A 12827-nucleotide genomic window follows, 5' to 3' on the forward strand; every position below is an offset into this window, starting at 1 on the left:
TCCTCCCAAGTCCATTCCTGCTCTTCCTCCTGCACACACACCTCCCTCATCCTGCAAACGAAGGAGCCAGGAGACAAAGTGGTTCTCTGGCACTGCAAAACCTGTCTTGTTTTGTAGCTACTTTCTTTGCAAGGGGGAGGAAGAGAGTAGGGGGAAGTGGTGGAAGCGTTGTGAGAACAGGGGAAGGGGTGCAGGGGAGCCATTGAAATGGGGAAAAATAGGGCTGGATACTTGGGGGAAGATGGTGGGATTGCAATGAATCCAGATTGTGGAGGCTAGGCGGGGGAGTGCAACCACACCTCCAATTGAGGTCCAGATTGAGAGGACTAGGAACTTCCTCACATGGTGCAGGCTCTAGAACAGGGCCTGAGGGAGCCACTCCAATACTTACCAGGAGCAGCTGCTGGGGTGGGCAGCTTGTTTGGGGAACCCGGGCAAAGTTTCTGTCAGATCGATTTTAGCAGTGGGGAAATGGAGGCAGGGGAGGCATACTGTTCCCCCCACCAGGCTTCATCTGTACAAACTCTCTTTTGAGGCGGCCACAAGCCCTTCTGACTTCTGTGGTCCTGAATTTCCTGTCCTACCTTGCAAAGGCTGAGAAAAGGGAGCAGTGGCTGAAGAGTGACTTGTCCCCAGGATGAGCCAAAACACACCTTCTGGCCACAGAACGTAAAAGAGCTCATGTGAATTGCTTAAATTTGCAAAGTACTCCATACTTTACAGGGGCTCCTTTTTGGCCTCCCAAAAGGTCTGCTGTCATTCTTGAGATGTGGGTGAACAATAAGTTTTGTACTTTGTAGTTGTGCTTTTTTAATTTAAAAAAAAGATTGTGATTTTGTAGTAGGCTTTTAAAATGATCTTTAAATGAATAGGGTACTTTTAAAAATGGTTTTAGTACTGATTAGGACATTGCCCAGGTAGTTGTTAATACTATGCATTTAATTTGTAAGGTGCAGTTGTAAGGTACAGCTGATAGCATGGTACAGTTATCTAAAAGATGGGTATCAGCTGTGGGGGAAGATGTTGTAATTTGAGAGCTTGCCCCCGGTGCAATTTTCTGTACATATGCCCCTGATTAAGAGTTATTCTTTTCTTGACTAGAGAAGCTTTCAGTGACTCAGAAATACAGATGGTGGTGATATGCCTTGACTTAGCTGGACTGCATTCATTCATTCATTAATAAATAATAAAGCTCATTGAACAAAGATGGGAGTCACAACTGTTCACAATACTAGCTTAACCTGATCTGATAGACCAAGTCTGATAGAACAGATCTTATAGGCAATCTGTGCCACACTAACCACTAGCCATGTATTATGGCCATCCAAGTTAAAATTCAACCATATTAACAGGGCAATAATGCTGCAGGTTGTGACATCACTGAGACGTTAGTGTTTGCACAAATCTTATGTATTCATTGATTACATAAATATGATAGCAAGAATCAAATAAAGGTTATTGAGACATCCTGTAAAGAAAGGGGGTGTTAACTGAGGAGTGCATGTTTGTTTTAATTCTTGCCTTCTTAGATGACTTTTTATTTTTGAAGGTTCAAAGCAACGCACAAATGACGCGGCAGTGCCGAATTCTTCCAGTCATCTCACTTTGCCAGGTCAGTAAATGCTGCCTTTTTGTTATGCTCTCAGAAGCATCTGGTCAAGAAGTTATTAGTGATGTTCTGTGATGGGAATTGGCTCCTTTGGTGTTCTTGAAGGATTCAGAGATTTATATGTAGCTGCTTGTTGGCGTCACAATTATCGGGAAATTTCCTTCACATCATCTGTTGGTTAGTGATCAAATGGTGCATATACGTTACTTTTCATTGAATCTGTTCTCAATCCATCTTTAATCCCCAGGTAGAAGGAAGGGAAAACATAGTGACAAGCATATGATAGTAGTCATGTGACATCAGATACATGTGACAAGAAGAGGAGGAGCCAGAGTTATGATCTCATTGATATCAAGCAAAGTTAGGAAACACAAACTGAGCATCAGAAGTTATACTGTTATGAGCAGCAAGCTAAAACAGAAATGTTCAGACAACCCCGTCACCAAAAAAGCTGTACTCTCTCTTTTTGCCTGCCCCCCACAACCACACCTCATTTCCAGTTGCAGCATAGAGGTCCCCTATCCATAAAAGGTCGGCTTTTTCAAGGAGAGAAGGTTCTATGTCTTAAGTTCATGCATAGATCTTTAGATGCCTGAATGGCAGGAATGGACAGTGGATGAACCATGTGGGAATGTCAAGGGAGCTTTTGTGGGAAGGGCGGGTCCTGGAAGCACATACCCAGAACACTGAAGGACAACCACGTGAGGATGGGGGAAGGTTGGCAGAGAAGAAAGAATGCAAAGGAGAGCTTTTGTTGAGAAGAGGTTCTCTGGAACTCTCCACCACTGACCATACCACGATGCTCTGCTGCTTTTTTCAGCATGTGCATTAAGACAGACAAAACAGGTGGCTCCCTTTCTCTCTACTAGCAGCAAATCCTTCTGGCAAGTAGCAAAAAAATTGGAGATTTCAGAAGGGCTCCACAATCTATCCAAGAAAAAAAAGTTATTGGGTTGAATGCCACTGCATACTCTGGTCATAGCTAATTGCTGGGTCATGCGTGAGTTCTGTTATTACAGATGCAGTGGGACACAATTAACATTTGCTAAAGTAACCCAAGGTTCAGGCTATATTTTTTTCCAGACAATCCAGTGAGCCTTAATGATCCTTGGAATTTTTTTCTCTGACATCTCAAAGCACCCCACACTATAATGTCATCTGATACATGCGGACAGTGACTGAAAAAAACAAACAAACCTCTGGCACCTGATCAAGGTGCCACCTTAAGAAGAACTTGCTTATTCCGTTTCCCTGACGTGATGCCTAAACAAAGGTACTGTATAGTCAATAGCATTCCCGTATTCTAGCCAAAACGCTCACTAGCTGTTGCCTAGTGTATTTTGTAGTGCTAGATGTAGGTATTTTCTGCTTCAGTTTAGTGCTGCTGTTGTTTATGCATTTCCACTGGGATTGACTGATGCCCTTTTTATATGGCATTCTTTCAGAAGACTGAGAGCTTCTTCAGAAGAACATTGCTGCATCAACATACCAGCCCAATTGCTTGGAGGCATTTTTCAAGAAAAGCATGTGCTTCCTGCACAAAATGTTAAGGTTAGTATTAGGTCCACATTGAACTATACTAACATGTAGAACAAGATCTGGGCTTGGGACAGTTTTACGCCCTCATTCACTTAGCATGGTGGGAAAAAAATTTCATAAGCAATCTCCCCAATTCAGTTAGGGACTACGGATGCAAGGAAGCAAGTTATATCAATGGTAGTTCTTAACTGGGAAGGACTTGCAGACCAATGCTACATGTAATTTCACAATTTAATGTAGAAATCAGAACAGAGCACATTGGACTGAATAGCATCAATGATCTGTTCAGCAGAGATGAGGGATGGTATGTGTTCGTGAGGGGATCCTCTAGAGACATACTCCATGATCCTTCATCACACTGAGGCCCCTTCTGCACACGCAAAATAATGCATTTTCAAACCACTTTCACAACTGTTTGCAAGTGAATTTTGCTATTCCGCACAGCTTCAAAGAGCACTGAAAGTAGTTTGAAAGTGCATTATTCTGCATGTGCTGAATGAGCCTGAGCCTTTCAGCCCCATGAAAATGTGCATGTTTTATGGGGAAATCTTGTCATAGCAAAAATGGTACAAAAATATAGTTCATGTGGGTGATTCACACAAAGAAATCTCTGCAAAAGGGAATATTCAAAGGGGATTGATAAGTATGCAAAATTTGATAGTAACAGACGTTACCAAGATGACCTGTCATCAAAACCTCAACTAAATCAGAGGCTCTGTTAACATATGAATATGCAGAAATTACTATTAGCCCAAATTAAGGCAGACTGGCAGCCTCACCTTTCCTTCCTTAAAGAATTCATGGTGTATTTATTTATTTAGATATTTATACCCTGTATTTCTGCCTAAGGGAAAGCAACTTATGACATTATCACTCATTTTTCATGTTATCCACATAACAATATATCAGTGAGGTTGATTAAGTGCTTTGATTATGTGTTCCTGCATTGCAGGGGGTTGGACTTGATGGCCCTTGGGTCTCTTCCAACTCTATGATTCGGTGATTCTGTAAAGAGCGAGAGAGAGATTGGCCCAAGAATGTCCATACAGAATGTGGATTCGAACCTGGGTCTCCCAGGTCTAAACCAGTCTGCCAACCACTGTAACACACTGTCTGCAATTAAATGTTATGAACTCCAATGTTGAACCATAGAAAAATAACAATGGAGCTGGTAAGAAAGGAGCAGCATGTTAAAAGCACTGACATTCCTTCAATAACGGAAGCAGCATGATGTCAAACATTGTGCAGTCAAAACAATTGCATGAGTTAAGTAAAAAAATACATGCTGTGTTCTTACATCAATATTTCTGTTTTTTCTCTTTAGATTTCCTGAACTCAAAAACCAGCAACAATGAATATCTACCATAAGGAATCAGAAGCAACCATTTAAAAAACCAACCAGATTTCCTTTCCAAAACCACATTGTTTTACTCTTTTCCTTTCTTTTCCTTTCTTTGTTTTTAATATTATGGTCCATGGCATAACTGAGAATTTAGTTCTGTTCACCATGCTCACTTCTTACTCTGTTCAAAATTTACACGCAGTTCCTGTATGAATTGAATTTATGCAGCCAACTATACTATGTTGCTTTCTTTAATAAAATCCTTCCACACATGTATTTTCATATGGATATGTTTGCGAAGATTTTTTCATGTGTTTGTATGAACAGTGATGCCATCAGTATAGTATTTAAAATATGTGTGAGATTAGTGTTTGATCTGACTGTCTCTGTATTTAGGCATTTCAAGTCAGGCAGGTATATGAGCTATGCTTCTGTGCATGTTTGATGTACATTCTTACATGTTTGATGTACATTCTTACATGGAAGCAGATGGTATATGCATAGTTACAAATCTGATTTTGGCAGTTATGATTATGTGCACACAACATTCATAAGAATACCATTACTGCATTCAGAGGTCACAACAAGCTCTAATGATGGCAATTTCTTGATACACAACACACATGCCACCCCTTCAAATCACTGGCCATTGCTTTTAACTATGGACCAGTGAGGTAGGATAGAATGACTATTCTGACCAATGAGATGAACGCTAAGTCACATACATTTTAACTCAGAACTTTAACGTGTCATGGAGTCCTGCTTCTTGTGCCTGAATGGTAGAATGGCTTGGTCTATGGTTGGATGGATCCAAAGGTCTAGTCACCTGGACTTCTCATTCCTTCTTTACTATTTAAAATTGGCTTGAGGCTCAATGGAAGGTCATAGAATGGTTGAGAACTTCATTAGTATTCATGTTTTCACCCAGTTTCGCCATATTGTGTTTTCAACTTTTGCATACTTTACTAGTTCTAAGAAGAAAGTTGGAGCAAAGAACACACATGACAACAGTTTTGTTTAGTAAAAATCTCTGGTCATTGCTTGTTTACAGAATACAGGCATAAGGAGCAAAGACACGTCATGGAGACGGATCCTATCATTGGGCAGCCTGCCTACTAACCTAAAGAATAACAAGTACATGGGAGCCACTTGGGTATCGACCTCTAAGTGGATCTCCCCTTGCTACTCTTTGGGTGTAGGCTGGTCAGCTGCCCCCACCTGGCCATGCAGCGTCAAGGCCCACCACACCCCAAGGCTCGTTATGGGCCCCCCAAAGATGGGGAGGCAAGCACACAGGCTCCCACCCAAAGCATCCAGCCCTATGCCCAGCCCACGAAGCTGTGATGGAAGAATGTGTGTGTGTGTGTGTGTGTGTGTGTGTGTGTGTGTGTGTATAAACAACAGACCAAACCATGCAATACAGAGAGGGTGCAAGGGCAAGAAAGAGGAGAGTGGAGCTAAGGAGGGAAAAGACTGTGCCAGCTGGACAGCGAGACTCCTGCCAGCCCATTACTCCACACCCACCTGCCTGATATGACACTCACTTTTTGCACTGGTCAAACCTCTAATGCTGTGGTGGCGAACCTTTGGCACTCCAGATGTTATGGACTGCAATTCCCATCAGCCCCTGCCAGCATGGCCAATTGGCTGATGGGAATTGTAGTCCATAACATCTGGAGTGCCAAAGGTTTGCCACCACTGCTGTAATGGCTTTTCCCTAAGGGCAACATGTGGCTGGCACAAGTTGCTACCTTGGTCTCGGCTCGCCATCCCAGATAAGTCTCAGCTGCTCTTTGCCTTACTGATTTCAACTTTTACAGTTGCTTTGAAAATGGCTGTATTTGGAGTTGACAGTAAATGTATATATGTAATGTAAATAAGCAATGGCTGTCCATGCTGTTAACTTTATACTATCATAAAATATGGTTTGTTACAAGGGTGGGAGAAAAAAAATGTAGAGGTTGCCAAGCCAAGCTACTCTGACAACTAAAAGCACTGGTTCATTGTTGTATCTTCAGTGCAGTCACAGGTCAGCCATGGAGAACTGACCAGAAGTCTTCTAGAAGCTTTTGAGCACTTGAAGTGTCCCCTCTCCCTCTGGAGTCAACTGCAGGCTGGTTTCCAGCACAAGTGGTCATGTAAGAGGAAGTGGGGAGAGCACTCCTCCTTCAGTTCTTCTTCACCACTGTGGAAAGAAGACCTACTTTGCTGAGTGATTCAATTTACCTCAGAATCTTTTCTCTCTTGTTGATGGCATTATTCAAGAAGTATTCCAAATGTGCCATAAGACTTGTCGGTTTTCTCTTATAGGGTTGCCTTTCTGGTCACTGTCACCTTGACTAGGAGACTGGGAGATTTATCTGCTCTCCAAGGAGACTCTCCATTTGCCAGGTTTCATCCAATAAGATGGTCCTACATGCCTCTTCCATATGTCCCAGGATCTCTGTTTTTCCTGAATCCTCACTCCATGGTTGAACAATCAACCATTCCATACATTTGATATTCAGACAGCACTCCTTTTTTCATCTAAGTCATACAAATTCTTTTCGGCAAGTCAAGAATTTATTTTTATGCTTTAAGGGTCCCAAGAAGAGTAAAGCTCTTCTTCCCAAACCATTTCTAGATGGGTGGTTTCTGCTATTAGATTAGCCTATACTAATGCCAAGGTGATTGTTCAAGTTAGGGTTCATTCCACCAGAGTCCAAGCCTCTTCAGTCACTTTTCTTGCCCGGGTCAACCTTCATGATATCTGTAAGAGGATGACCTAGTCTGCTGAATCCACATTTGTCATCATTAGCCCATAACTGTGGACTCTAAGGCCCTTTCCGCACGGGCGGTTAATGGTGCCCTGGGGATGGCAAAAACGCCGTCCCCAGGGAGCCATTAGCACAGGGGGCGCAGCTGCTTCACAGCCGCACCGCCCCCATGCTGCCCGACCGGCGCGAAGTCGCCGTTTTCCGACCTCACTTGGGGAGCAAGGTTTCTGGAAAATGGCGACTTGGAGCCGCTGCCGTGCGAACGGCAGCGGCTCCAAGGCACCCTCCCCCCTCCCCCCTTCACTTACCTTGTCTCCGGCCATCCGGCTCGTCGCCGAGGCCTGGGGACATGCCCCCCTGCCCTGCGATGCTGGAGCAGTCGTGCAGGGCCTGGGGGGCGTGTCTCCAGGCCTCGGCGACGTGCCGGACGGCCGGAGACACGCTGGGTCATCCCGGCTGTTTCTGGGACCGTTCGTGCGAACGGTCGCAGGGGGGTTGGGTCGCCGTGGGATATGCCGACCCAACCCCCAACGACGCCGTGCAGAAACGGCCTAAGTGAAATACAGCTGTTGGGAGAGTAGCGTTGCAGTCATTACTTTGGTAATATGCTCATGCCTTCCTCCATGATAAGTGAACTTCTACTCTCCCATGCAGCACTGCACTGAAGACACAACAATGAAAACAAAATTGCACTTACCTGTAACTGTTCTTCATTGAGTGCCTTCTATGCAGCCACACATCCTTCCCTCCTTTACCCGCTGTGGACTACGGTCTCTTCTAATGGCACTCTTCCATGGTGGTGAAGGGAGAAATAAGGAACACTCTCCCCTCTCATGTGACTATTTGGGCAGGAAACCAGCTTGCTCTCAGATCCAGAAAGGAAGGAGGAGAGCTCTTCAGGTGCTCAAAAACAACTAGAAGTTTTTTGGTCAGTTCTCTGCAGTTATCCTGCACCTGTGCAGTCCCATGCATGCCTGTATAGAAGACACTCGGTGAACCATAGTTACAGGTAAGTGTTTTTCTACATTGTAGAGGGGTGGGTTTAGCACTTATAATAATATATCCCGTTAGTTAAAACATGGAATTTGAAATAAATCACTACTTATAAGCTCCTTTTTAATCATTTTGTTTACAAGTTCATTACCCTGTACAAGTTCATTACCCTTTAACACAAGTCATAAAAAAAGGACATGGGTACACTTTATCAGATCCCAGGAGGACTATCTTGTCTGAGCCACAGTCCCATTATAGAACCACAGAATCACAGAGTTGGAAGAGACCTAAAGGGTCATCTAGGCCAATCCTCTGCCATGCAATCAAAGCACTCTAGGCAGAAGACCATCCAGCCTCTGTTTAAAAACCTCCAGAGAAGGAGACTCCACCACCCTTTGAGGTAGTGTATTCCACTGTTGATCATCCCTTACCATTGGAAAGTTCTTCCTCATTTTTAGGTAGAATCTTAGTTCTGTTTGATTATGTTACTCCATGTCCTAGTCTCTGGAGCAACAGAGAACAAGCTTGCTCCATCTTCAGGATGATATCCCTTCAGATATTTAAACATGGCTATCATGCCACCCCTTAACATTCTCTTATCCAGACTAAACATACCCGGATCCCTAAAACTGTCCTGAGCCCTTCGGGGGTAGGGCGGTCTATTAAATCGAATTAATAATAATGATAATAATGATAATAATGATAATAATAAACAGTGGCGGCGGTGCACACACGCACCTCCAGTCCGTATTGGGCAGGGAGGTTGCTTTAGTAGCCCCTTCTCAGCACTCAGAAAAAAATTAGTAACCACTTCTAGAGAAATGGTGAGAACTGGTTGGATCCCACCTCTGATGCTATGTATAACATTTTACAAATAATAGGGGATGTTGCTTTCATAACCCCTGAGTTTGTCTAAATGGAAGTGGGGAGGGGAGCTCATACGTGTTTCTTGGGCCCTGGATTATTACGTAAATGCAGGCTTTTTGTCAAGAACATAAATAGATTATTTCTCCTGATTTGTTTTTGATCTTCTTCCCCTCTAGCCATCAAGCCTGAGATACGCAGTTCAAGGAAACCCAACAATCTCTCGAATACCACCTTCCCACCCTTTCACAAGAAAACCGATGAATACATGGTGAGATATAAACTGCTTGATCAGAGAGGAAGAATGAAGAAGATTCAAAATATTTCTCAAAACTGGAATAGGAAATAAAAAGTTCTGTTTTCCTCCTTCTTTCCAATAATTGAAGGAAGACATTTGGGAAGAAGTTGTTCTAAAAACATGCTGTGAACTCTAAACAAATTGTGAAATAGTCTAAAAAGTCAAGTAGATAATGTAGAGAATCAATTGAAAGATTCTCCAGATGCAGTCTCTGGTCCACTAAAGATGAATTAGATGAAGAAATTCAAAACTCATGAACCATAAGTACAAAATTATACTGCAAGGGACGATACCTCTACTGTCTACTGAGGAACTATTACTGTATAATGGTCACCTTACATACCAAAACAATTTGTATACCCACAAGCAACTTTTAACCCCCTAATGACAAAATTGAACCTACTAAATTGCAAAAGGGTGACAGGAAGTTATACGATAATCAAATGTGGTGGGAAAAGCGGGGCAGAGTTATTATTCCATTAATATCCAGGCTGTTAAGTAGCAGACCATGAGACCCAGGGACAGTAAATACAAACCTGAGCACCAGAGGGTTGACCATAGTGAGAAACAAGCCTAGATCAGAGCCATGGAGTTTCTCCATTGCTCAATGACATAGCCTCACTGTCTGGCTGCTTCTCTCCGCATGTGCATGAAAGGAGGCAGAAGTTGTTGACAGTAGCAGAAGGTCTCTCAAAACATCAACAGATGATGATGGCTCTATAGAAGCATACAACCCAGCAAGCAGATGTTTTGTGACCTACTTGACCCACGGGTTGAAGACCACTCCTCCAGCATGGGTTTATACCCAACACACGTTGACAGAGCCTATACTTTTCCACATAAAGATCAAAATAGAATTGTTACTTCTGTAGGCACTAGGACCCAAGTGGATCATTCTAAAGCATTTCGTGGAAGAAGTTACAATTCTACTTTGATCTTTACATGGAACCCAATTTTGCTGAGCATTTTATGTCCTGAACATGGTGGATGCTGCCTTGTACATAAAGGACAGAAGGTGACCTAGACTCAGAGTGTTTGCATTTCTTGGCTCCTTGGAACCTTCACACGCATCAACAGTTAATTTCTGAATACCCAGTGCTAGGAAACCACATCAGGGAAAAGCCTTGGTCTCCATGTCCCCTGTTTATTGCACCCCACCCAACTAAACTGGTTGACCATTGCATGAAACGGGTCTTGGGAGGACCAATTTCGAAGACAATTTCCGCAAGCCATTACAGGACTACTTATGGATCCAAAGATTCTCTCCAGATATTGACCTGCTATTCAGAATAAATTCAAGTTTTATGTTTGGGAACAAATTGCCACAGGAAACACTGGTAAGGCTTATGCATAAGAAAACACTAAACTCCATACCGAATAAAGAAAGGGAAGCAACGTTCAAAGTGGCAGGGGAGGTAAACATAATTCCCCTTTCCATTTTATTCTCAACAAACCTGTGATGAGTGTTAGGCCAAGAAAGTTGGCCTAGCCCAAGACCACCAGGGAACTTCATGAGTAAAGACCTGAATCTGGGTTTCCCCAGACTGACATTGTGATTACTACATAACATTACCTTTCCTTCAATGCACCGAAATATCAGTTTCTGTGGGATAATTATCTGTCTTAAAATTTTCCCCCACCCTACCCCTGCACACTGCTGGATAGTTCCTGATCCTCCTTTGTATCACTGTAGAGTCTTTTACTGTAGGGGTATTAGTTGTTGGGGGAGAAGGCAATTTATCTTTCAGAATTGTACAATTAAAAGCAGAGAGAACTATTTGGAAACACATTGCTTGTAAAGTACCTTAGGTATTATGCATGAAAAGTTGTACAAAATACAATGTTATATTCTTCCAAAGGAGCCTTGAGTATTTGTGTGTGTTTGTGTGGCTCTGTGTGAAGATGTCCTTTCCCCAAAACTCAGGTTCACATTGAATACTCTTGAGTACTTTTCAGCCCTTTTCTTGTTTTAAATATGCTTGTGTGAAAAGCAGGGAGCTGGTGAAATGGGTTTCACACTTCTGACATATCTATATTTTATAGCTATTCCAAATAACGATGCATGTATTTTGCCTTAGCAAAGTACTGTTAAAGTAAAATATAGGGAAATGGTTTAATCTTCTGCAGCCATATTCCATTGCAAGGATGCAGTCCAGTTTCGTGATGCAACATTGCCATCTGGTGTTCTTTTGGAAAGGTTGCCTGAAACATTTGGGTGCTGTGTGGTTTCCGGGCTGTTGCCTGAAACAGTTTTGTACTAGCAGGACCCATAAACCTGAGCACCTTTTTTTTTTTACCAGCAGAAAAATTGATTGGATCCAACCCTCTGCATGCACAGTTTCATTCGCTGCCATTCTTATTTGGAATGGCATATGACAGGAGAGCTTGAATTCCACAGAATCAGGAAATTTTTAAATTAAAAATTCTCTTAATAAAGAGAAACCTAGCAACAAGACCTGAAATCTATATAGAAACTCCTTCCTTCCTTCCTTCCTTCCTTCCTTCCTTCCTTCCTTCCTTCCTTCCTTCCTTCCTTCCTTCCTTCCTTCCTTCCTTCCTTCCTTCCTTCCTTCCTTCCTTCCTTCCTTCCTTCCTTCCTTCCTTCCTTCCTTCCTTCCTTCCTTCCTTCCTTCCTTCCTTCCTTCCTTCCTTCCTTCCTTCCTTCCTTCCTTCCTTCCAACTTACATTTTTTAATGGCTAATTTCTGTGTGGCCGTGCAACTTCAAATTCTACTTCAGTGATCTACATTTATTTAAGTTAGTGCACCAGTTTTGAAAAATGACAGCTTGCCCTACCATCAGATGTACCCAGAAAAACAAGTGGAAGAGGTCAAGGGAGAGTTCTAAGACAATGACCACACTCTACCCTATTCTTTGGATGCTTCCCACAGTTAGTAATAGAGCTAAACATTATATCAATGCTCCTGATATTTTGCTGCTCTTTGACTTTAATAAATAATAATTCTTCTTCTTCTTCTTCTTCTTCTTCTCCTCCTCCTCCTCCTCCTCCTCCTCCTCCTCCTCCTCCTCCTCCTTCTTCTTCTGTATGTGCGTCAAGTGGAATCAAGTAACTTCTGACTTATGACAACCCTATGAATTAATGCCCTCCAGAATGTCCTATCGTTGACAACCTTGCTCAGGTCTTACAGACTGAAAACTGTGGCTTCCTTTATTGAGTCAATCCAGGAAAAAAATACTCATTCACTTATTGACTTTACAATACAGAATTAAAATTATAGTTTTTGAAATGCAGACCTAGGCATATCCCATACTCTTTGAGTCTTCCCTTAAAATTTCAAAGGTCCTACCATCTCCATCTTCTTCTGTATACTGAGTTTAAATCCACAGCTTGCCAGATGGAGCACATGAAGACTGGTCTCAAGTTGAAATAACTGAGATTTCATTACAGACAAATTATGCCCTGTTC

General features: G+C 42.6%; 1 protein-coding gene across 5 annotated transcripts in view; it reads left to right on the forward strand.

The window, feature by feature from the left end:
• Nucleotides 1–11262, forward strand: part of LOC125441354 (calcium/calmodulin-dependent 3',5'-cyclic nucleotide phosphodiesterase 1C-like) — a 185575-nt gene extending 174313 nt beyond the window's left edge. For 3 of the 5 annotated variants that reach the window (XM_048511891.1, XM_048511894.1, XM_048511895.1), the window contains 2 exons: nt 1550–1612; nt 9283–11262. In XM_048511891.1, the coding sequence (XP_048367848.1) occupies nt 1550–1612; nt 9283–9452 (233 nt within the window). In that variant the 3' untranslated portion in view covers nt 9453–11262. Of the gene's footprint in view, nt 1–1549; nt 1613–3054; nt 3161–4472; nt 4773–9282 lie in introns of those variants that run through there. The other 2 variants (XR_007245830.1, XR_007245831.1) reach the window with 1 other exon arrangement.
• Nucleotides 11263–12827: the final 1565 nt, after the last annotated feature.

This window comes from Sphaerodactylus townsendi, linkage group LG11, assembly GCF_021028975.2.
Source record: "Sphaerodactylus townsendi isolate TG3544 linkage group LG11, MPM_Stown_v2.3, whole genome shotgun sequence".
Lineage (NCBI taxonomy): Eukaryota > Metazoa > Chordata > Lepidosauria > Squamata > Sphaerodactylidae > Sphaerodactylus > Sphaerodactylus townsendi.